Source organism: Hipposideros armiger, unplaced genomic scaffold, assembly GCF_001890085.2.
Source record: "Hipposideros armiger isolate ML-2016 unplaced genomic scaffold, ASM189008v1 scaffold_638, whole genome shotgun sequence".
In the NCBI taxonomy this organism is placed as follows: Eukaryota; Metazoa; Chordata; class Mammalia; order Chiroptera; family Hipposideridae; genus Hipposideros; species Hipposideros armiger.
The window spans coordinates 359450-383693 of record NW_017731988.1 but is presented as its reverse complement, the minus strand read 5'-3'; the positions used below and the strand labels follow the sequence as shown (position 1 = coordinate 383693).

Here is a 24244-nt window from a genome sequence, read left to right as displayed (position 1 = left end):
AGGGGTAAAGAGTGGTTTTCCCCAGGCCAGGTTTTATTAATCGCCATGCAGAATGACCAACTTCCACAACTAACACTATTTTTCTTCTCAAAGGTATTTTGCTTCTACCTGCTTCAACATATGACCAATCAACTACAGACCCTGGGTCAATTAGCAAAGGAAAAATAAATACCTTGAAGAATCTCATCTAAGCAGAGCTTAACAGATATGGTGGTAGGGGATCAATAAGAGAACATATTTAAATCAGGGTGGAGACCTCTAAAAATATTATTTCAGACTCATAAAAATTAGCTCCCTGTTTTATAAAGAAAGAGCACAGAGAGTAAAGGTGATTATCAGAGAGTAGATCAGAGGGGGTGATTATCAGAGGGGGCAGGGATGGAAAGGTCCTCAAGCCCCTAAGAAAAAGCCATTTTATTTTTGGAATGAGTTTTCCATTGTCTAGGGAGAGCTGGTCAAATTTAAATCTTAATCTTGGATTGCAATTTAAGTTACATATAGTTTGGTGAATATCAGAAACCATCTTATCAACCCTACAAAGAGGGAACAATACTTCCTATTGAGTCATTCCTCACACTATGTTTCACTGTTGAGTTTTCATGTGAGTTTCCCTACCAACATAGGTTTTTAAAAAGGAAAGTTTCTTAAAGTTTTAAAAAAAAGGTAAAAGTTTTGCAAATAACATGTACACTAAATGTGCATATTTAAAATTCTTTTCTTAGGCAACTTGGGCAATAAAACAACTCAGTAGTGTGTACAGGAAGTGCTATAATTAATGTCTTTTTAGTTTCAAAACCTTAGAAGGAACTTTTAAAACCCACATCACTGTAGTGGTCACTCACTACAGGGAGTTTGTCCATTATCACAGAAAATTCGAGTAGCAGTTCTCCCTCCAGTTGAGAGCTGCCTTCTAGGAGGCAATATTGATTCTCTCCAATCATTCCAAAGTGTTTGAAGATGGAATGAGAATGGGGCAGAAGCTGTTTCAGGGAAAAAGAGAACTTTACTGATGGAGAAAGAAAATACTTCTTTTTTGCCACTTTAAAAATGGTCATATTTAGAGTGCAATGGTAAACCATGGAGAGATCACACAACCCTTGAACTTTATGCCACAATAGTGGAACCCCTGCAAAGGAATGGAGGCTTCTGCCTGGATGATGGAGGAAGAAGGGGCTGGCTACTCAATCTCCAGCCACTGTGAGAGCCCAGGAACAGAGCCAGCCAAGGCTATGCGGCTGCACAGGGAGCCTCAGCTTCATGCTGCGGTACTGGGACCAATCTCACCCGGAGCTTCCACCAAGCGCAAGCCCCTCTAAGGCCAAAAGAAGGAAGGAGTGACACCACAAGGAAGAGACTGGTAACTGTGAAGACTGCCGGTTCTAAGGTTCGGTTCATCTTGTTTAGCAGTGTAGACATTCTTCAGGAAGGTTTAGTATCCGTGCAGTAAACAAAGGGAAAACTGCTGCTCCACAAAATGAACCGATTTCGGTTTTTTCAAAATATTTTTAGCAGAAATTTCCTGTCACATGATTACATTTATGCCACAGTGTAACATTTCATCCCTCCTTCAAAGAATCAATTTCTCATTGATAGACTGTAGAATGTTGGAGGAAAAAGCAGTGGCTTCATACCACTAACAATTTAAAATAACAAATCCATGCCTGTCTCTACAATGTTATCTTACATGGAAAAATGAGTCACAGGTCCTCCCCTGAACTTTGCTAAAACAAGGAGATAGGGGTGGTGGGGACTTTGAACAGAACAGCTTTCCATGCAGTAGCACTAGAAAACGATTACTGGTAAACATTTCTTAGCTTTGTTCAACACCAGAAACAGAAGAGGGAAAAAAGGAAACTTTTGCTTTTTTCTCTGCATTCCTCCCTTCAGTGACTGAATTTTTCAAACTTGTCTAAATGTTACCAAGAATGAGTCAGAGAAAACAGAACTATTAAACAAATTTGTATTTCGCAAGCCCAGAAGAAGCCTCCAGGAAGGGTCAACCCCGATGAACACAGTACATATTTTTAACGTTAAAACTGAAAAAAATGTGAACCTTATTAACTTCAAAACAAAACAAAACTCTTCTTCAGTCTCCCTCAGCATGCTGTGTTACAAGCTGAACCACACACAAACAACAACAACAAAACCAAAAACAAAAACAAGAGAAAGATACACTAGAAAATGAAACCACTTACCTTGATCAGTGGACATGATTTCACATATACTGATAATGAGCCTACTCTGGTTTGATAAGAAAATATTTAGCTTTATTCTTTTAAAGTTCATGTGATAAAATCTCACTCCTGGCTTTTAAGCCTCTGATAGATTGGAGATCACACTCATCAGCCAGCAGCTCAGATCGAGCACTTTTTACTTCAGGGCATTCTTAGACCTCCGTGCTCAGAGACAGCCTCATGCATAATATGCCACACCTCCCCAGAGGAAGGGCTGCTGCAGTGTTTTTCATGAGACCAAGTATGTGAGGATGGAGAGACTTCTATTTATTACAGTAAAATAAACAACAATGGAGGCACATGGAAGCTTCAAGTGCACTGGAAGCACATTTGGGAATGGGATGGTTTACAACTTGACTAATTCCTTCACCATTAGTAATGCTCTAAAAAAGCCAAAATGAAAACAGTTTGTTTCTACTTTAACGGAGTCCATGCGCTGGACCAGAGGTTACAGATTCCGGATTCATAGGCTTAAAGATGTTAAAATGTCATGCTGAATGATCTCCAAATGCTATTTTGCCAACTATGACTTTCCATTTTAATGCAGTTCATTAATCTTGGTGAATTAACAGTGCGAAGTGAATAAACGTTACTCATAAACTTCCTAAGAAAACCAAGTTCTACATGTTATTTCAGAACACTGTTTAACTGGTAAAGCACTTATTCCTCATTTTTATGTCTTTATCAGTTTGTATCATTTAATCAGTACTCTAAAATTTTCTCATAGCCCTGAAAAATGAGAAAATGTCAATTACAATATTTATCATATTACAATGAAGTAACTCGGCTATAGACATCATCACCCATACGGTGGAAAATAATCTCTCCAACCCACTCCTCGGTGTGTCCAGGTGCAGTGGTTCTCACTGTAGGGTGCACCAGGTTACCTGGATGGCATTTTAACACACATTGCCTGGCCCCATCTCCAGAGCTGAATTCAACCGGTCTGTGGTCGGGTCCCAGAATTTGCTTTCCTCCTAGGTTCCCAGCGGACATTGACACTGCTGCTCTAGGACTGCACATTAGGGACCACTCCAGGGGGACCACTCCAGGAGAGCCACTGGGGCAGAGGCCTGCTCATTTGGAGTCATTACTCAACTCACAGATGGCCTAAAGCTCTGGTTCAATTGCACCTGCTTAGAAATTGCTTCAAGTCAAGGCAGGGGGACAACACTCAGGCTGAGGTATGAGGGGGCCTTAGGTACACATTCAAATGGGACTTGGAGTAACTGTTCATCAGGAAGTAGGGTTATCAACTTGATAATTCTTAATAAGTCTGTTTGCATATTAGGCACGAATATTTTATGACTAATCTGAAAAGAATGGACATTAGAGAAAAGGAGTCAAAGAAAGAAGAAACCTGGATTGTCTTTTATTTCCTTCGCAAATCCTACCCGTGTTTAAATTTCACTGTGGCAGGAAAACTGTTTATATCTGATTCCAAGACCACTTAGCCTTGGCAAGTTTCAGTAATGTAGAAAGCAGAATGTTTTCCTGTCATAAAAATGCCCCAACTTCTGTGCTTCCTGAGCTTTGATAGCAATGTTTAAATTATAATCTCAGGGTTGGTTTTCAAACAAAAACGTTTTCTTTTTTTATAGCAAACATTTATTGTGTGCCAGGTGCTACATTAAGCACCTTCCATTTCATTAAATCCTCACTGTAAGGTAATAATAATTTATCACTATTTTACAGAAGAGAACCATTCTTCTGTAAAAGGAATAATACAGCTAAGTTAAGGAATAACAATTTATTACCATTTTGCAGAAGAGAAAACGAGGTTTAAGAGGTTAAAAATCTTGTTCAATAACACTAGTGAAATAACCATCTTCAAGAAATTTAATTCACTTTTACACAATAAATTAAGATATAATGGCATCCACTTTTGAATCTTTATAGAGGAAAATCAGAAAACCAAAATATGATTTGCAGCTAGAAAGTGATAATTAAAATAAAATATAACTATTATCATTGACTCTCTTTGTCTCCAAATGAATAATCTGCAATTATATTCAGCATCTACCACAAAATTGTAACTAAATTCCAAGCTTCCCAATAGTAGCCATGGCCGTTTCTTATAAAGTTAAACACTCACTTTCATATGATGCAGCCTTCACATTCCTCAGTACTTATTCAAGTGAAATGAATACTAACATTCACACAAATATCTGTACAAGAATGTTTACAGAGGCTTTATTCATAATCACCAAAAACTGGAAACACCCAGTTGTCCTTCAATTAGCAAATGGATCAGCAAACTGTGGTAAATCCATATAAAGACCTAACACTCAGCAATAACAATGACTGAGCTAAGGACATTCGCACGTGCATTAGAAAGAAGTCAACCTCTAAAAGGCTACTTAGATGTTATTCCATATGACATTCTGGAAAAGGCAAGCCTGTAGTGGAAAAGGCAAGCCTGTAGGAACGTAAAATAGATCTGAGGCTGCAGGGGATATAGGGAGGAACCGATTACAAAAGGATGTGACAGAATTTTCAAAGGTGATTGGACGTCCTATATCTTCATTATGGTAGTGGTTACATGACTGCATACATTTGTCAAAATACAGAATCGTACTCAAAAGAGGATGAATTTCACTGTATAGAAATTATCCCTTAAATTTAAAAAATTAGTAGCCAATAAAAGTAATTTATTCTTTTTTTTTTTTTTTTTTTTTTTAAGCTGAGCCATCCTGCTACCTGTTGGCAGCTCAGCGGCTGCTCAGCTCGGGCTGGACTCGAACCGCTGTTGCTCAGAGCTCAAACTCTTGAGCGAGCTCTTAACCAACTGAGCCACTTGGCCGGCCCTAAAGTAATTTATTCTTTAAAAAGCAAGAGGCTATGAAATAAATGTTTGCCTTGGATATTATACACTCAAAACTAAATGATTTTTGGTATGTCTATTGTCTTTCGCATCATAAAAAGTAGAGATAATCACTGGTTCATTGTACCCATTTCCTGTGACTTAAAAAAATCTTGACAGACATCCAGTCAAGATGGCAGAGTTGGTAAACATTAAACTCGCCTTCTCCCATGACCACATCAAAATTACAACTGAATTATAGAACAATCACCCTGGAGAACCCACCTGAAGACCACCTGAACCGTACTCTTATAACTAAGGATATAAAGAATTCATGTCAAGACTGAATGTCAACTGCAACTGAAACATAAAAAATAATTTGATAATTTGAAAAATCCAAAACTGACCTAATTAGCGCCTCACACAAATTCTATTTGTGAACAATTGAGGTTTATAATAGAATAATTAAAAGGAACTTTCAAAGAAATGTTTAGGTAATGTAGTAAAAGATTATTTGTCCTAGATATCAGTCCTGAAAATTATTTAACATCCATGCTAACCAACTTACGGCTATTCACAAAATACCGTGCACAGAAAACTCAATGGGCTGACACCTTGTTCTTTATGCTTCTCCTAGAAGAACGGGTTATTTCTTCCAAACATTCACATGGTACTTCAAAACCACTTGTTTTTTCGTTGTATTGAAGTTAGTTTACTTTTTATTAAAGCCTACCTGTATTCTTTTCAATAGATCATTTCTAATGGAAATAATTTAAGCAAAAATTTTACCATGCAACCTGTGCTTCCTGAATTAAAATTTATTAATCTACAATGTTTAAAAAAAGGTGTGGGGGGGACAAAGTTGCCTGCCCCACCATTTGTATGTAAAGCGACCTGGCACATCATCTGTCATATAATTTAAAACTTCCATGTACCAACAGCAAAGTTGCTTTAATAATTGTTTATTAATATAACATATTTTGGTAATAAATAACAAGATAGTTATACCAAGTGCATATTAGTATTTCAGTTTGTCCAGATAGAACAAGGAGTAGGAAAAAATAATTACAGTACTTCTGACTTTCAGTTGCCAACTAAGGAGTAAAATTCTCAGACTGATTCTCAATTTTGTTTAACTCGAAGGCAGTCTCCATTTTCATACTATGGAACTAATCTGAATTTTAACCCATTTTGCACTCTTCAGTCTTTTAGTAACAATCTAATAAAATCAAATAACAATTTGATATTAAACTGATTCCCTCACTGGCTTAAAAAAACACTTTTTAATTTAAAAAACCAACCAATTGATGCATAATTTCCATTTTGCATGTCTGAGAGCCTTTATGAAGTGAGGCCTGGAAATTCTTGAATACATGCCAGGTAAATCCTGTTGCTTGAATATTTTTGTACCAAACTATTTTTATACAGATCTTCAAAGCAAGTCTATTATTCTAGAATCTCTATTCTTTTTTTTTTATTTTAATATGTTTTATATTAATTCTTCAGTTAGATGTTCAAAGTCCCAGCCACACAGTATTGGTAAAGTAGACAGTACCCCTCAAACCAGGTTTTCTGGATGGATGACAACATAACCTTAGATTAAGCTGCTGCCCACTGTGGGTTCTAATTCAATTCCATTACTCTTCTACTTTGGAAGGCCATGGAAACTTTCTAATGTCATGTGACTAGGGATCATTTGTGTATTTTAGGTATTTGATTTAGGAGAAGAAGCCTTTTATCTAAAATGTCATCTGACTTTAATAATTCTCTTCCAATAAAAAATATATAACCCTAGAAAATAAAATCACTCTTTCCTTACCTAAATTATGGAATTGCTCCCCATGCCTGATCTATAGCCTGTCTGATCATATCTGTATGGATTTCTTGGATCATACCACTTATTTCATATGTTCAAATATACTTTAAGTAGATATTTCTTCTCTTTCGGCATTTCCTCCCCATCACGGTCTACTCTTTTCTCTAAGCCTGGCATGACTGTTGTCTAATTACTTTTGCACTAATCTCAGATAATTGATATTATCTAAATTCAAAGCAGAAACAAAGTTAATAGATAAATATGGTGTTTGCTTCTTCTTTAATTATGACTGTTATTATTTTCACAGGACTTCTTTGGATTCCACTTGATCAATGCCAAGTAACCATCCTACAATGGAAGAATTACGTACTTCCTGTAAATAAATTACATTCACTTCATCAAGTAGTTAATTATGAGATTTCAAATTCTATAATTCTAGTCTTGCCACCACCTAGATTTCTACCTTTCCTACTCAAAACTCTTGATGAATCTGTTCTTAGCTCTCCTAATAGCTTCATTAAAGGACATATACGAAGCACTTAATATCATGCTGGGCAGACAGTAGGTGTTGATTTCTCTTCTTTGCTTAATCCTTCCCTATCACAGTCCTGCCTCACCTGCCTCACTACAGAGTCACTCTTCCACAAGGCTTTCTCTAGCAATGTAGTGTCCTTCACCCGCATCTCTTTCATCTATACCTAGCATGACCATGTCTACCTAGAGGGTTCTAGTGCTGAGGTTGCCATGTATTGTGAGCAAAATATTAATGCAACTATTTAATGGATATAGAATTTCAGTAGGGGAAGATGGAGGAGTTCCAAGATGCATGGTGATGATGGTGGTTGAACAAGGTGAATGTACTAACGTCAGAATCATACACTTAAAAATGCTTCAAATGGTAAATTTTATGTTATGTGTATTCTACCACAGTAAAAAAATTATTGCAACTAGAACATTTTCCACCCTCAATTTATGCTACCCAACCTGTCCATGCTGTGCCCCCAACCTATTCATGCTTCTGAGTTCACTACATAGACTTTCTACTGCTGGTACTGTTCCTTTGCATTCTTCTTTTTCTTCAGTATCTACTCTAGACAACTGACCCACTTGAGGGCTGAAACTCCTCCACTATGCAGGAGAGTCTAAACCAGCGGTTCTCAACCTGTGGGTCGCGCGACCCCTTTGGGGGTCAAACGACCCTTTCACAGGGGTCGCCTAAGACCATCAGCAAACAAAAAGATATTTACATGATGATTCATAACAGTAGCAAAATTACAGTTATAGAGTAGCAACGAAAATCATTTTATGGTTGGGGGTCACCACCACATGAGGAACTGTATTAAGGGGTCACGGCATTAGGAAGGTTGAGAACCGCTGGTCTAAACCATCTGTTTCCAGCACCAACCTGTCTTTTCAGTCTCATGCTCTCACGTCCACGTGTCTAGAGCCTACATCCTTCACTGGAGATGGAGAGTTCGAACTTCACCTTGAAGGATAAGTGAGATTTCATTATGCAGCAAAGGAGGGAAAGGATTGTATTTCAGGTCTGCAGTGAGGACATCTGGGGCAGATTTGCAAACTTCATTATGGCCTGCCGAACTGTTCATCACCGAGCAGCTGATATATCCTCGGTGGCTGCTTGCTGCACTCAGAATGAAATCCAGACTCCATGTATGGCCTGAAGGCTCTGTGCCCTGCTTACCTGTCTGGTCTCATGTCTTGCCACTTTGCTTTCCCAAACCACATCCCTCCTATCAGTCACCAGTTTTGAGAAGGAAGCCAAGAAAAATATTTTCTTTTCATAAATTTCCACAGGAACCTAACTATTATTTTTCCCAACTTTGAAATAACCATGTGGGCTTCCAGAAAAGGCTCCTCTGAGGCTTTAAGAAAATAAAACTTAGGCTTTGCTCTTGCCAGGTCAGATAAAGGGTAAAAGCACATCCAGTCACTTGCTACTAACTTGGGAGAAAAGAGGAAGGGCTTCCATTACTCTCTTTTTTTGATTCGCTGCCTCATCCAGATTTCTTTTAATTACTGTCTTCCTTTCCCCAAGACCCTAATGCACAATTTGTTGGTGTAACAGCAGACACTTAGGCCTTTTGTGTTGGCCCAAATATTCTTAAAGGAGAAACTTACAATGTGGAAAGAAAAGATACCCTAATAGAACCAGTACCATCCTACTGTATCTTTGCAAATCACCCATTCTATTGATTTTTTTCCCTTTTGTCCCACAGATGATGACACACATAAACATGCACTTTTTTTCCTGATGCAATCTCAGAAATATATTACAGGAATAATGAAAATTCTAAAGAAATAAAGAATATCAGTACATCCAGATTTCAGTAAACTTTTAGAAAATTTAAAGTTTCCTGTCTTTGCAGCAGGAAATAACATCAACTTTAAAAAGGAAATTAAGTTTTTTTTTTTAAAGCCCATTTCCATCATATAGGCCCTTAATGAATACATGTGTATGGTACTTGATAAATTATAAATTTACTTGCTTGAGATTTTCAAATTATTATCCTAGCAATCTATATATTGTGAACTTTACCAATAATGATGAAACAGACACAGATTTTCAACATTACACTAAGGATTATAAAATATCCATATACTCTTTAAGATGTTAGTTTATACATGAACCACTAGAACTCAAGATAAATAATCTTATATTAGCAAACATCTCACTATCTATGGGGTATGGAATATCTTTATCCTTATCCTCTACACCAGAGGTTCTCAATCTTCCTAATGCTGCGACCCCTTAATACAGTTCCTCATGTTGTGGTGACCCCTGACCATAAAATTATTTTCGTTGCTACTCTATAACTGTTAATTTTGCTACTGTTATGAATCGTAATGTAAATATCTTTTTGTTTTCTGATGGTCTTAGGCGACCCCTGTAAAAGGGTCGTTCTACCCCCAAAGGGGTCGCGACCTACAGGTTGAGAACCGCTGCTCTACACATTAGCAAAGGCAAAATGTATGTAGCATTTAGGCAGATAACACAAATGGGTAAGGATACAGGTTCAAAACAATATGAATTAAGAGTTACTTGCAGCAATATGAAGAATGATTTTAATTTAAATTTTAAAACTCAGAAACATTGGGTGTGTCAAAGAAAACATCGAGCTATCAATTTAAGATCCCTTCTAAAATTGCTTTATCTGTTTATTTACAAAGAATTACTGAGCCCTTATATGAGACTCAGTACAGTGCACATAGCACACTGCTAGGCATTTGGCAAGTTTTTAGAAAGTCAGATTTTCATGTTCCTGGAATCCCATTTTCCTTTAGCCACACTATCCTTTTCAGTTCCTATGGCCTTAAGGCCTTCTCATATAACTAATCTCACTGTCCCCTATGAATTTCCTTTGAATACTTATTTAAAACTGTAATTAAAAGAATGTTCATGCAATGTCCTTGTATAGCACTTGTTGTCCTTACTATCGCCAAAGCTCCTGGAAAGCAAGGACCATGACTGTCCCAGTCAATATTATGGCCCCCTTGCACATTGTGTCAGACACTTAATACAATCTCATTAAATGATCCCTTTCCAAGGGATCAAAGGGAGAGCAGACAAGTAAAATGGTGATTGACAAGTGTGGTTGGGGCCCTGTTACTGTTATAGGTACAAAGAGAAGGATCAGGAAAGGCTTTCTAGAACAATTATCTCCGAGCTTTTGATGACACATGCATCTCAGTATGAAATTTGGGCACTGCAGTCGCAAGTATGCATGTATGCATGTGTGCATATGTAAGTTAAATACAACTATTATTACATTAAAATGCATACTGTAAAACACAAAAATAGAACTTAAAAAAATAGGATGAGGTAAAGACAAAATATTTTTGAGAAAACAATTCGTTTCAATCTTCTTTGTTTTTAAAAAATCTTGATTAAATATTTCATGATGCAGCCATTTCAAAGAGCATATCTAAGTTAGTTTACTTCCCTACGTGGTTTTCATGATCGCCCTTGCCGAAGAAGTCATTATTCTAAAGGGAAGAAGTATATCATTGGCTCCACCTACTAAAATAATGATATACATTTTAAAATCCCATCTACCAGCTATGCAACAGATTTCTTTGAAATTTTTCTAGTAAATTTCCATCTGCCTTGATGTCTTGGAAGGTGTTTTTTGGGTTTTTTTTAAAGATTTTTTATTGGGGAATTGGGGGATAAGAACAGTGCTGGGGAATTGGGGGAAGGGGAACAGATAAGTTGCTGTCGTTTTTGTTCTTCAGTCTAGTTGTGGAGGACGTTGTTTCATTGGCCCAAGTCAGCACCATCATTGCGCTCTTCCCGGCCAATCAGTCGCAGGCTCTGGACGGCCACTCACAGCAACTTGAGGGCGGCTCACGCTGGCTGCTGGCTACACACGGTAGCCCATGGCAACCCACTGCCACAGGGGCTGCAGCCTACGCGTCGCCTGCGACTCACAGCAGCCCAGCTCCAGGTTGAGCTGTTGTTCAGCATCTTAGCTGTAGGGGCAGTGTCACTGGCCCGCATATGTGGGATCCGAACCAGGGCCCTCTGGCGTCCCAGGCCAGTTCTTAACCATCGCGCCACTTGGCCAGCTTTTTTATTTTTTATTTTTTATTTTTTTTTAATGTGGTAAAAAAACCTACTAAAACTATTTCAAAGGTTTTTAAGCAAGGCTGAAAAGATCTGTATTTAAGTTTGAATGTGTACACAGAAATGAGGCTTTTAAAAATAAGGTTTACAAAATGATACACATATCAATTTTGGTGATAAAATTACACAATAATTGAAACATTTCCAAACAACCATTTCAAAAATGCTCTGTCCAGAGTGCCCTTTTCCTCCACTGATTGCAGTTATTTACTCGCTAATTCAAATCTCACCTGTGCCACAGAAGGACAGATTGCGTTTATTTTTTCAACTATATCTGCTTGGTAAGAACCTGCCAAAAATGTACTGATGAGATACTGGTCTTCAAATAAAAAATTAGTGAATGGGGAACTTTTGTGTTTTATGTAAAAGAAAAAGACAAATTCTTTGGTCTGACAACTCATTTAAGTACTTTACCATGATTTAACCTACAAATGTCTGGAGGGTACAAAAGATATTTATGCACTTATGTCCAAGTTGTCCCTATATCCCACTATCTAAGATAATGTAATCTCACTCAGTATAACCGGCCAAGCCTAAACTGCCCTGGGCAGAAGGACACAGGGGAGCTTGCCATGGCCAGCTCCCATCCTTCCCTCAGAATTCCTCACATGTAATTGGACATACCAGGTGAATAAGTCCATAAATATTAGGAATGCTAAGGTGTGTCTTTAAAAACTCCTTAGGGAAAAGGTTCCAAGTTCTAGGATCTGTTTCTCGTACTCCAATAGTTCATCTTTTGCACTTCCTCGGGCACATAACTGTTCATGGACCATTGCTCTGGAGAAGGCATCTTCCACAAGATAAGTAGTATTTATGTTCCTAGGTAGCTTTTCACAAGGATCTTGTACATTTTATCTAATAACACTTTGATCTACAAGTTATTCCTGAAATTAGGTAAGTCAAAAAGTTGACACAAATGCTATTGTACCAATGTTAAAGTTGTGATGACTGCAAAAAGTAGGCAGCATAAACAGTACATGCCACATGAAATAAACTAAAGTAATTCAAAAAAAAATCTCCAGAATGATTTTAAGTTGAATTCTTCCAAAACTGTAGTCACAGTGTCTAGATAGGTCTAGACTATATGAAGACTACCTAACCCTATGGTTTGATTCTAGGATATAAATTATGATAATGGATAATTAAGAAAATTTCATGAAATTAAGGATGCCATTACATTTTTAGCTAAAAATAACTGTGAATAATATTGGTAAAGTATTTGAAAAAGAATGTTATCCCCATAATAAAGCATACCAGTTAAAATATCACTTTTTAGCCTTGGATTAGAAAAAATGCTTTCAAATTATAAGATCTAATCCTGAAGACACTGTCATCTCAAGCACTCCCAGTAGCAAGTAAGTTGAAAACGCCAATGAAGAGGCAAAATGGTAATGCATATCAAGTACCAGAAAACTGCACATCATCTAGTTCTGCCACTTTGGACAAGCTATCCTAAAAAACACTATCCACACAGAGATAAATGTAATGTCATTTAGAACAAGGAAAACTTAGAAGCAACCTAACAGTTTAACAAAGTCATTTTTACAACTATACTCCCTTTCCCAAGACAAGGTCAAGTCTGAAGTACACAGAAACCATGAAATATGTGGTAATTTGAATGAGTTAATTAAGAAGGTTTACTACTACGTATTTAGGCATTTTTGGGGGGTAATCACCAAAAACACACTAGATCTGAAATTGCCCAATTTAAATTATGGTCATTTCCAGACCTATTACAGTATTGTACAGTAATATTTCCAGTATATGGCATAGATAACGTATTCCTTAGATAAAATCATCACCTCAAACCAAAGCACTAAGTTTCCCATTCCTTTCTTCATTTAAATAATGAATTACAGTTTTGGTATAGCCATAATGTCAGACACATTTTACTAGAGGAGAATTTTTACTCTTATTTATTTATAAACCATCTAATAACCACCCTGGAATTTGAAATGAGCAATTTTTATTCTACTAAAATAAACTTTATTCTATTTTAAATGTTAAGAGTTTGTGCTAAAAGATCACTTCACAGTTTATGCATTTTGTATTCTATAGTACGCATCAATGTAAGCATACATGTTTAACATAGATAACTTTTTTTTTTTTTAAACTAACCTCTCCTAATGACATTTTTTTTTTTTTAGCTGAGCCATCCTGCCACCTGTTGGCAGCTCAGCGGCTGCTCAGCTCGGGCTGACTCGAACCGCTGTTGCTCAGAGCTCAAACTCTTGAGCGAGCTCTTAACCAACTGAGCCACTCAGCCGGCCCAACATAGATAACTTTTGGGCCAGCCGAGTGGCGCGTTGATTAAGAGATGGCTTGGGATGCCAGAGGGCCCCATTTCGGATCCCACATATGAGGGCCAGTGACACTGCCCTCTACAGCTAAGATGCTGAACAACAGCTCAACCTGGAGCTGGGCTGCCATGAGTCACTGGCAACCGCATAGGCTGCAGCCCCTGCTGCAGTGGTTTGCCATGGGCTACCGTGTGTAGCCAGCTGCCAGCGTGAGCAGCCAGCAGTCGCTATGAGTGGCCGTCCAGAAGCCGGAGACTGATCTGCCTCGGCCGGGAAGAGCGCAATGATGGTGCCAACTTGGGCCAGTGAAGCAACGTCCTCCACAACTAGACTGAAGAACAAAAGGACAGCAGCTTGTCTGTTCTCCTTTCCCTGATTCCCCAGCGCTGTTCCCATCCCCCAATTCCCCAATAAAAAAAATTTTTTTTAAATACATAACTTTTGTCAGTTTCACTAACATTACTATTGACCAGGGTAGTGTTTAAAAGGTTATGCAACTCAGTGAAAATAGAAAATGCTGATGAGAGTAACTTTAAAAAGGAAAATTAGTTTCACATCCTATAACTTTCTCAGAGGGCTTTTCCCACTTACATACTGTTGTTTTTCTCTTTGCTTTTGACAATTTAGTTATTACATCATATACTAATTTTGGATTAACAGCTGTTATTTATTAAAATCAAGTTACTGGTTATAGACAGCGTTTGACTTGTTGAATTGATTACCCTTACTTTTGAAAATTCATTCCACTGTCCTTTAAAAGTGGTACAGTAGTCCACCTCAACCCTTATCCATGGTTTTGCTTTCTATGGTTTTGGTTATCTGAAGTCAACCATGGTCCAAAAATATTACATGGGAAATTCCAGAAATAAATAAATTTTAAGTTTTAAATTATGTGCTATTCTGAGTATTGTGATGAAATCTCACACTGTCCTGCTTCGTCCTGCGCAGGAAGTGAATTATCCTTTTGTACAGCATCTCCACATTGTAGACACTACCCATTCCTTAGTCACTTAGTAGCCTTCTTCATTATCAGGCCCACTGTCACAGTATCACAGTGCTTCTGTTCAAGTCACCCTTATTTTACTTCATACTGGCCCCAAAGCCATTCACATGACTTTCATTACATTATATTGTCAAAACTGTTTTATTTTATTATTAGTTATTGTTGTTAATAACTTACTGTGCCTAATTTATAAATTAAATTTTATCATAGATACGTACGAGGTCTGACAGTTGGGTTCGTGAACTTGTTTGAACGATATTGCTAATGTTTCTTGATATCAGAGGGATTATTCATTATGAATTTGTACCAACTGGACAAACAGTTAACCAAGTTTACTTTTTGGAAGTGCTGAAAAGGCTGCGTGAAAAAGTTAAATGACCTGAACTTTTCACCAACAATTCACAGCTCTTGCATCACAACAATGCACCAGCTCACAGGGCACAGTCTGTGAGGGAGTTTTTAGCCAGTAAATAAATAACTGTATTTAAACACCCTCCCTACTCACCTGATCTGGCCCCCAATAACTTCTTTCTTTACCCAAAGATAAAGGAAATATTGAAAGGAAGACATTTTGATGACATTCAGGACATCAAGGATAATATGATGACTGCTCTGATGGCCATTCCAGAAAAAGAGTTCCAAAATTGCTTTGAAGGGTGGACTAGGTGCTGGCATTGGTACATAGCTTCCCAAGGGGAGTACTTCAAATGTGACCATAGTGATATTCAGCAATGAAGTATGTAGCACTTTATCTAGGATGATTTCACGAACTTAATTGTCTGACCTCATATGTACAGGAAAAGCATACAAGTAGTATATACAAAGGGTGCCAAAAGAATGTATACACATTTTAAGAGTGAAAAAAACTATTAAAATTGTAATACTCAACATATATTGATAACAAATGATGAATACAAGTCACGTTTGACTTCTGCAATTACAAGAGGTGCTCAAAGTGGTTACCATCAGTATCCAGACACTTTTGATTATGGCGAACTACTGCTTGAGCAACGCTGACCAAAGTGTCCACTTGTATACATTTTTTTTGGAATCCCCAGTATAGGGTTTGGTACTATCTGTGTTTTTAGGCATCACCTTCCCCATGATGGGGGATGGGGGCCTTACTATATTATATATCCTATGATCCTCTAAGGGATTTTGGTCCTTACCCATCCATGGTCATTTTTATATTTGAAAGATACAAGCACTCATATATACCTACAAAAATAATTTCTGTCTACCTTTCCTTTACCCCTTCTGTTAAAATAATGGTAAGAAGTTAATAAATATTTAATTCAGAAGTAAATTAAGTTGTTTGATGTGGCACCACATATAGAAAGCTGAATATCAGTATAGTCTGGCAAGAACAGTACGGACAGGCAGGAAAACAGATTTTTCACACCAAAACAAATATGTATAAAAATGGGAATTTTGTTTCATTCAAAAAGATTACTGTTGCCTTTAATTCTGTATCTCTATTGTTGTTGACACCCTTCATATTCCTTGGTGATTCTTAAACACTTTGAAGACGTCAAGAGGTGCCAGAGACATACAGGGAAAGTCTGAGTTGTGTGGCTTCACAGCAAGGGCTAGAGGGACAGCCGCCATTACCCTGTGTTGAGCCTGCCTCACATGTAACCTACAGGAGAGGGCCTTCTTTTCTACATTAAAACCACCCCCAAAGGGCCAAATCTGAGAGACCCCATTGGTCTGGTAAAATCTGCATGTGGGCACACCACCTTGGTAACTCCCTTGGACCCTGCTGCGCCCAGCTTGTTGGGCATTTATGGGGCACTCTCGGCGCCTGGGAGTCTGGCCCCACCCAACAAGCTGCTGGAGGCTTGTACAGCAGCAGACTGCCCACATCGGCCTGGGAAACTTGGTGGTGGATGGTCAGACCCAGCTCATGCTGCAGCCTTTCTTGGGCAGCTCCTGGAGATCTGCAGACCCAAGGAGAGTAATGGCTGGCCGTGGTTTTCTCAGGGTGCTTTGTGGAGTGGACACAGGCTCAGTAGTGGTGCAAGGACTGAATCTACATTAACTCTGTGAAAACCACTCTGGCCACAACCCCGTGACTCCCTGGGTGGCATTGCTGGGGGGCATTGCCAGCACTGGGTAAAACAGCCTGGTTTTACACCTAAGGAGGCTCTTTCAGTGACTGAGTTTCATGGGCAGCTGGCAGGAGGCAATAGGCCTAGGGGAACCCTGGGCATTTTGCTAAGCTGCCTCAGGCCCACTACTAGTGGCAGTTGGCCTTGGTTCACAGTGAGGCTACCTCCACAAGTCTCCAGGTCCAACACAGGCAGCAACCACTTGTATATAGCTTTGTAGCTAGTACCAGGCAGCCCCAGGCCAGTCACAGGAAAACTTGAAATTGGACAGACAGCACAGGAGAGTCTCTGAGAAGACACTGGAAGTAACACCCCCAGAAGCTGGCCTCAGACCACACCAGGGCACTACTCAATTAACCCCACAAGAGGCACACCCAAAGGGGAGGAGGGGGTCTCAAAAGGCACAAGAACCCACTTGGGGGAATCCCCCTCTGAGGGATCAGCCCCTACACAGTAGCTCATACACTGTGGGCATAAGCAGTACTTACAGTCAGCCTGGGAGACAATCACACCTACTGATGAACCAAAAGCAATTAAGACTCAACTACAACAGGAGAATACACACAACACACACAAGGGACACTCCTGGAACACATGCACAGGTGACCAGGGAGACTGCACCACTGGACCAAACACAGAACACCTACTACATAAGGCCATCCAGCAAAAACTGAGAGACATAGGCGATCTACATAATACATAGAAAAGCAAGCACAGAGAGGCAGCCAGAATGAGGAAACAAAGAAACATGTCCCAAATAAAAGAACAGCAGAAAACTCCAGAAAAAGAACTAAATGAAACAGAGGTAACCAACTTACCAGAGACAGTTTAAAGCACTGGTTATAAGAATGCTTAAGGAACTTAGTGAGAACTTCAATGAAGAGACACTCAACATAAAGAAGGACACAGAAACCATTAAAAAATAAAAAAATACAATAATGGAAATGAAAGAAGAAATCAACAGCAGATTAGATGAAGCAGAGGATCAAATCAGTGATTTAGAAGGCAAGGTAGCATAAAACACCCAATCAGAATAACAAAGAGAAAAAAGGATTAAAAAAAAATGAGGATAGTTTAAGGGATTTCTGGGACAACACCAAGTGTACCAACATGTGCATCATAGTGGTACCAGAAGGAGGAGAGCGAGCGAGCGAGCAAGAAACTGAAAACCGATTTCAAAAATTAATGACTGAGGGCCGGCCGAGTGGTGCGTTGGTTGAGTTGGCTTGGGACGCCAGCTCTAAGCAGTAAGGCCCCAATTTGGATCCCACATGAGGGCTAGTGACGCTGCACCCTCTCCAGCTAAGATGGTGAACAACAGCTCGGCCTGGAGCTAGGCTGCAGTGAGTCGCCAGCAAAGGCGTAGGCCACAGTGGGGCTAGCTGGCAGCTGGCATGCACTTTCGTGAGCTGCCATGAGCCGCCGTGAATGGCTGTCCAATAGCCTGTGAGCAACAGCCTCACCCAGGAAGAGCGCAATGATAATACCAATGTGGGCCAGTGAAGCGACGGCCTCCACAACTAGACTGAAGAACAAAAGTACAGCAACTTGTCTGTTCCCCTTCCCTGATTCCCCAATGCAGTTCCCCTCCCCCAATAAAATCTTTAAAAAAAAAAAAATTTAACAGAAAATATCCCTAACTTGGTGAAGGAAATAAATATAGTGATCCAGGAAGTGCACTGAGTTACAAACAAGATGAACCCAAACAGGTCCACACCAAGATACATCATAATTAAAATGCCAAAGGTTAAAGACAGAGATAATCTTAAAAGCAGCAAGAGAAAACCAGTTAGTTACCTACAAGGGAGCTCCCGTAAGATTGTCAGCTGATTTCTCAACAGAAACTTTGCAGTCCAGAAGGGACTGACATGAAATATTCAAAGAGATGAAAAGGACCTATAACCAAGACTACTATATCAGCAAGGCTATCATTTAAAATTGAAGGAGAGAGAAAAAACTACCCAAACAAGAAAAAGCTAAAGGAATTCATTACCACCAAGCCAGTATTACAAAAAATGTTAAAGGGACTTCTTTAAGAAAAAGAAAGGGGGAAACAAACAAATAAAAGAAGATAAAAAATATGAATAATAAAATGGCAATAACTATGTACCTATCAATAATCACTTTAAATGTAAATGGATTAAAAGCTCCAATCAAAATACACAGGATAATGGAATAAGAAAACAAGACCCATACATATGTTGTCTACAAGACACCTACCTCAGATTGAAAGACACACACAGACTGAAAGTAAAGGGATGGAAAAAGATATTTCATGCAAATGGAAATGAGAAAAAAGCTGGAGTAGCAATACTTATAGCAGACAAAATAAATTTTAAAACAAACACTATAATAAGAGACAAAAAAGACATTACATAATGATAAAGGGATCAATCCAACAGAGGACATAACCGTAGTAAACATCTATGCACCCAATATAGGAGTACCTAAATAAATATATAAAATATATTGACTGACATAAAAGCAGAAATGAACAGTAACACAATCATAGTAGGGGACTTTAGCATCCCATTGACACCAATGGACAGATCTTCCAGACAGGAAATCAACAAGAAAACAGCAGCCTTAAATTACACACTAGACCAGATGGACTTAATTGATATTTTTAGAGCATTTCACCCCAAAGCAGCAGAATGTACATTCTTTTCAAGTGCACATGGAACATTTTCAAAGATAGACCACATGTTTTACACCACAAAACAAGTCTCAATAATTTTAAGAAGATTGAAATCATATCAAACATCTTCTGTGACCACAATGGTATGAAACTAGGAATCAATTACAAGAAGAAAACTGAAAAACACACAAACATATGTAGGCTAAATAACATGCTACTAAACAATGAATAAATTAATGATAAGATCAAGGGAGAGGTCAAAATATACCTTTAGACAAATGAACATGAAAACACAATAACCTCAAATCTATGTAAAACAACGAAAGCAGTCCTGAGAGAGAAATTCAGAGCTGTGCAGGTCTAACTCAAGAAACAAGAAAGATTTCAAATAAGCAATCTAACTTTACATGTAAGGCAACTAGAAAAAGAACAGCAAACAAAGCCTACAGTGTGAAGAGAAAAGGAAATAATAAAGATCAGAGTGGAAATAAATGAAACAGAGGTTAAAAAACAATACAAAAGATCAAGGACACCAAGAGCTGGTTTTTGAAAGGACAAATAAAATTAATAATCTTTTAACCAGACTCATAAAGAAAAAAATTAGAGGACCCAAATAAAATCAGAAATAAAAAAAGAGTCACAACTGACACCACAGAAACACACACACACAAAAAAAAAAATTAAGAAAATACTATGAGCAATTATACCCTAACAAATTGGGCAATCTGGAATACGTGGATAAATTCTTAGAAGCATACAATCTTCCAAGGCTCTGTCAAGAAGAAACAGAAAATCTGGGCCGACCAATTACTACTAATGTAATCAAGTCAGTAATCAATAAGCCCCCAACAACAAAAGTCCTGGACCAGATGGCTTCACAGGTAAATTTTATCAAACATTCAAAAAAAGAATTAACACTTATTCTTCTCAAAAAATTCAAGAGGAAGGAAGGCTCCCAAGCTCATTCTATGAGGCCACCATTACCCTAATTCCAAGACCAATACAGACATGAAAGACAGAAAGACAGAAAGACAGAAAGACAGAAAGACAGAAAGACAGAAAGAAAGAAAGAAAGAAAGAAAGAAAGAAAGAAAGAAAGAAAGGAAATTATAGGCTAATATCCCTGATGAACATAGTCATAGATTCAAAAATCCTCAACAAAATATTAGCAAACACAATTCAGCAATACATTAAAAAGATAATAGACCATGCTCAAGTGGGATTTATTACTGGTATGCAAGGTTGGTTCAATATATGCAAATCAATCAACATGATAAACCAAATAAACAAAATATAAAAAATAAAAATCATATGATCATATCAATAGATATAGAAAAGCACTTGACAAAATTAGCATACATTTAGGATAGAAACTCTCAGCAAAGTAGGAATAGAGGGAACATATCTCAACATAATAAAGGCCATATATGACAAACCCACAGCTAATATCACACTCAAGGGGGAAAGCTAAAAGCATTCCCCCTTAAGATTAGGAACAAAACAAAGTTGTCTACTTTCACCACTTTTATTCAACATAGGACTGGAAGCCCTAGCCACAGCAATCACACAAGAAAAAGAAATAAAAGGCATCTAAATTGGAAAGGAAGAAGTAAAAGTGTCATTATTTGCAGATGACATGATACTATATGCTATAGAGAATCCCAAAGATTCCACCAAAAATCTGTTAGAGCTGAGAAATAAATTTAGTAAAGTATCAGGATTCAAAATTAATATTCAGAAATCTGTTGCATTTATATATATATACCAATAATGAACTCAGAGATACTAAGAAAACAATCCAATTTACAACAGCATAAAAAAACCAAACAAACAAACAAAAAACCTACGAATAAATTTGACCAAGGAAGTAAAGACCTGTACTCAGAAAATTATAAGACATTGAAGAGAGAAATTAAAGAAGATACAAATCAATGGAAGCATATACCATGCTCATGGATAGGAAGAATTAAGATAGCTAAAATGTCCAAACTACCCAAAGCAATCTATAGATTCAATGCAATCTCTATCAAAATACCAGTGGCATTTTTCTCAGAACTAGAACAAATAATCCTAAAATGTATCTGGAACCATAAAACACCCTGAATAGCCAAGGCAATCCTGAGAAAGAAGAAAGCTAGAGTTATCATGCTACCTGATATCAAACTATACCACAAAGCTATAGTAATCAACATAGCATGGCATGTGCATAAAAACAGACACATAGATCAATGGAACAGAATAGATAGCCCAGAAATAAATCCATGCTTAAGTAGTCATTTAATCTATGACAAGGGAAGCAACTAGTATATGCACTGGGGTACAGACAGTCTATTCAATAAATTGTGCTGGGAAAGCTGGACAGACACATGAAAAAAATGAAACTGGACTACCTTGTTACTCCATATACAAGAATAAACTCAAAATGGATTAAAGATTTAAGTGTAAAACCTGAACCATAAAACTTCTAGAAGAAAACAGGCAGTAAACTCTCAGACATTACCCTTCATAATATTTTTACTGATAAATCTCTCTTTGGGCAAGGGAAACAAAAGAAAAAATAAACAAATGGGACTATAGCAAACTAAAAAGTTTTTGCAAAGCATTTCTCCAAACAGAACATACAGATGGCCAATAGACGTATGAAAAGATGCTCAAAATCACTGATCAACAGAGAAATGCAAATAAAAACTACCCTGAGATATCGTCTCACAATTGTCAGAATGGCCATCATAAAAAAAAAGTCAACAAACAAGTGTTGGCGAGGCTGTGGAGAAAAAGGAACTCTTGAGCACAGTTGGTGCGATTGCAAATTGGTGCAGCCACTATAGAAAACAGTATGGAGGTTCCTCAAAAAATTAAAAATAGACCTACCTTATGACTTAGCAATTCTACTCCTAGGTATTTATACAGAGAAATCCAAAACACTAATTCGAAAAGATATATGCATCCCTATGTTCAGTGCAGCACTATTTACAACAGCCAAAATATGGAAACAACCGAAATGTCCATCAATAGATGACTGGATAAAGAAAGATGTGATACACACACACACACACACACACACACACACACACACACACACACAATGGAATATTACTCCACAATAAAACAGAATGAAATCTTACCATTTGCGACAACATGGCTGGACCTAGAGAGTATTATGTTAAGTGAAATAAGTCAGACTGAGAAAGACAAATACCATATGATTTCATTTATATGCGGAATTAAAGAAGAAAATAAATGAACAAACAAAACAGACTCATAGATACAGAGAACAAATTGATGGTTGCAAGACGGGATGGGGATTTGGGAGGTGGGTGAAAAGGTGAAGGAACTAAGAAATACAAATTGGTAGTTACAAAATAATCACAGGATGTGAAATACAGTATGGGGAATGCAGTCAATAATATTGTAAAACTTATGTATAGTGTCAGATGGGTACTAGGCTTATTGGGGGGATCACTTCATAAATTCTATAAATGTCTAACCACCACACTGTACACCTATAACTAACATAAAATAATACTGAATGTCAACTATAATTTTAAAAATAGCCACAGGGATATATAGTACAGCACAGGGAATATAGTCAATAATATTCTAATAATTGTGTATAGTGTCAGATGGGTAATATATTTATTGGGGTTATTACTTGGAGAGGTATATAATCTGTAGTCACTATGTTGTTTTCTACACCTGAAACTAATTTTTAAAAAGTGAGTAAAACAGTTTCTAGCCCCAGGAATTCAATCTAGTTGGGGAGAGAGACAAGATAACAGCCAACTGCAAAATATGTTGATGACAGATAAAATCACAGAGTGCTAGAGTAATGCTGCTGGGGCGAATGATTTACTGGAAAGACGGGTAGTTGAGCAGTGTTTTGAAGGAGTCCAAATAACACTGAATTTTTTTTCTGTCATAAAAACAAACAACAACAACAACAAGATCCCAACATCATCTATGCACTCGTTGCCTCAACATTCACAAATGCTTCTCATGAATAGACCATAATTCATTCAGCCATTTCCCTATTGTTGAACATGTTAGTGGTTCCCCATTTCTCCCCATTCCCACTGGAGCACCTGATGTGATGTGATGTGATAAATCATTCACTGGATCACTCAGTAACTTACTACTGGTAGATTTCTAAAATTGGGACTGCAGGATCAAGGACATGGACATTTTTAGTGCTATTGATACACGTCTCAGGTACGTTCTTCTGTTTGCTTGTGTTGGACTGTTTTCCTTTCAGAGAGTTCTTGCTTCACATGACATTCTGAAGAGGTAGTTAAGTCAAGTGACTTCTGTGTTCTGTGGCAACATCTGATGGGACCAAGGGTAAATGCTGACCAAAGCTTAGCCCATCAGTCTCTCTCCAGGGTACCAGTAGTTGCAACATGTGGGTGTTTCTGCTGAATAGGAAGCGGTGTAATTCAGATTTGGGATGGACATATACCATCCACACAGAGATGCAGAATAGGTCAGTCTGAGGGGAAGAGAACGTAACTGTCCTGGTTCCGGGGTCCTGTGCAGTCTGATGAACTTAACGTCCTTGGCTCCAGGAGATAAGTTTTTATTGTTTCTATACATCCATCTTTTCTCCAAGTTATAGAGAGATTCTTGGATTCCTTGCCACAAATGTTCTCTAAGATAACACATATTATCAAATTGTTTCCTCAAAAGTTGTATCAATT

The 24244-nt window shown here is 37.9% G+C and overlaps 1 protein-coding gene across 5 annotated transcripts in view; it reads right to left on the bottom strand.

Moving 5' to 3' along the window:
• Positions 1 to 24244, bottom strand: part of FGD4 (FYVE, RhoGEF and PH domain containing 4) — a 219976-nt gene that overhangs the window by 88178 nt on the left and 107554 nt on the right. The window contains exon 1 of one of the 5 annotated variants that reach the window (XM_019625682.1): positions 2196 to 2424. The exons of the other annotated variants lie outside the window; for them this stretch is intronic. Within the exon in view, the coding sequence (XP_019481227.1) occupies positions 2196 to 2286 (91 nt within the window). The 5' untranslated portion in view covers positions 2287 to 2424. Of the gene's footprint in view, positions 1 to 2195; positions 2425 to 24244 lie in introns of those variants that run through there. 5 annotated transcript variants of the gene reach the window in all.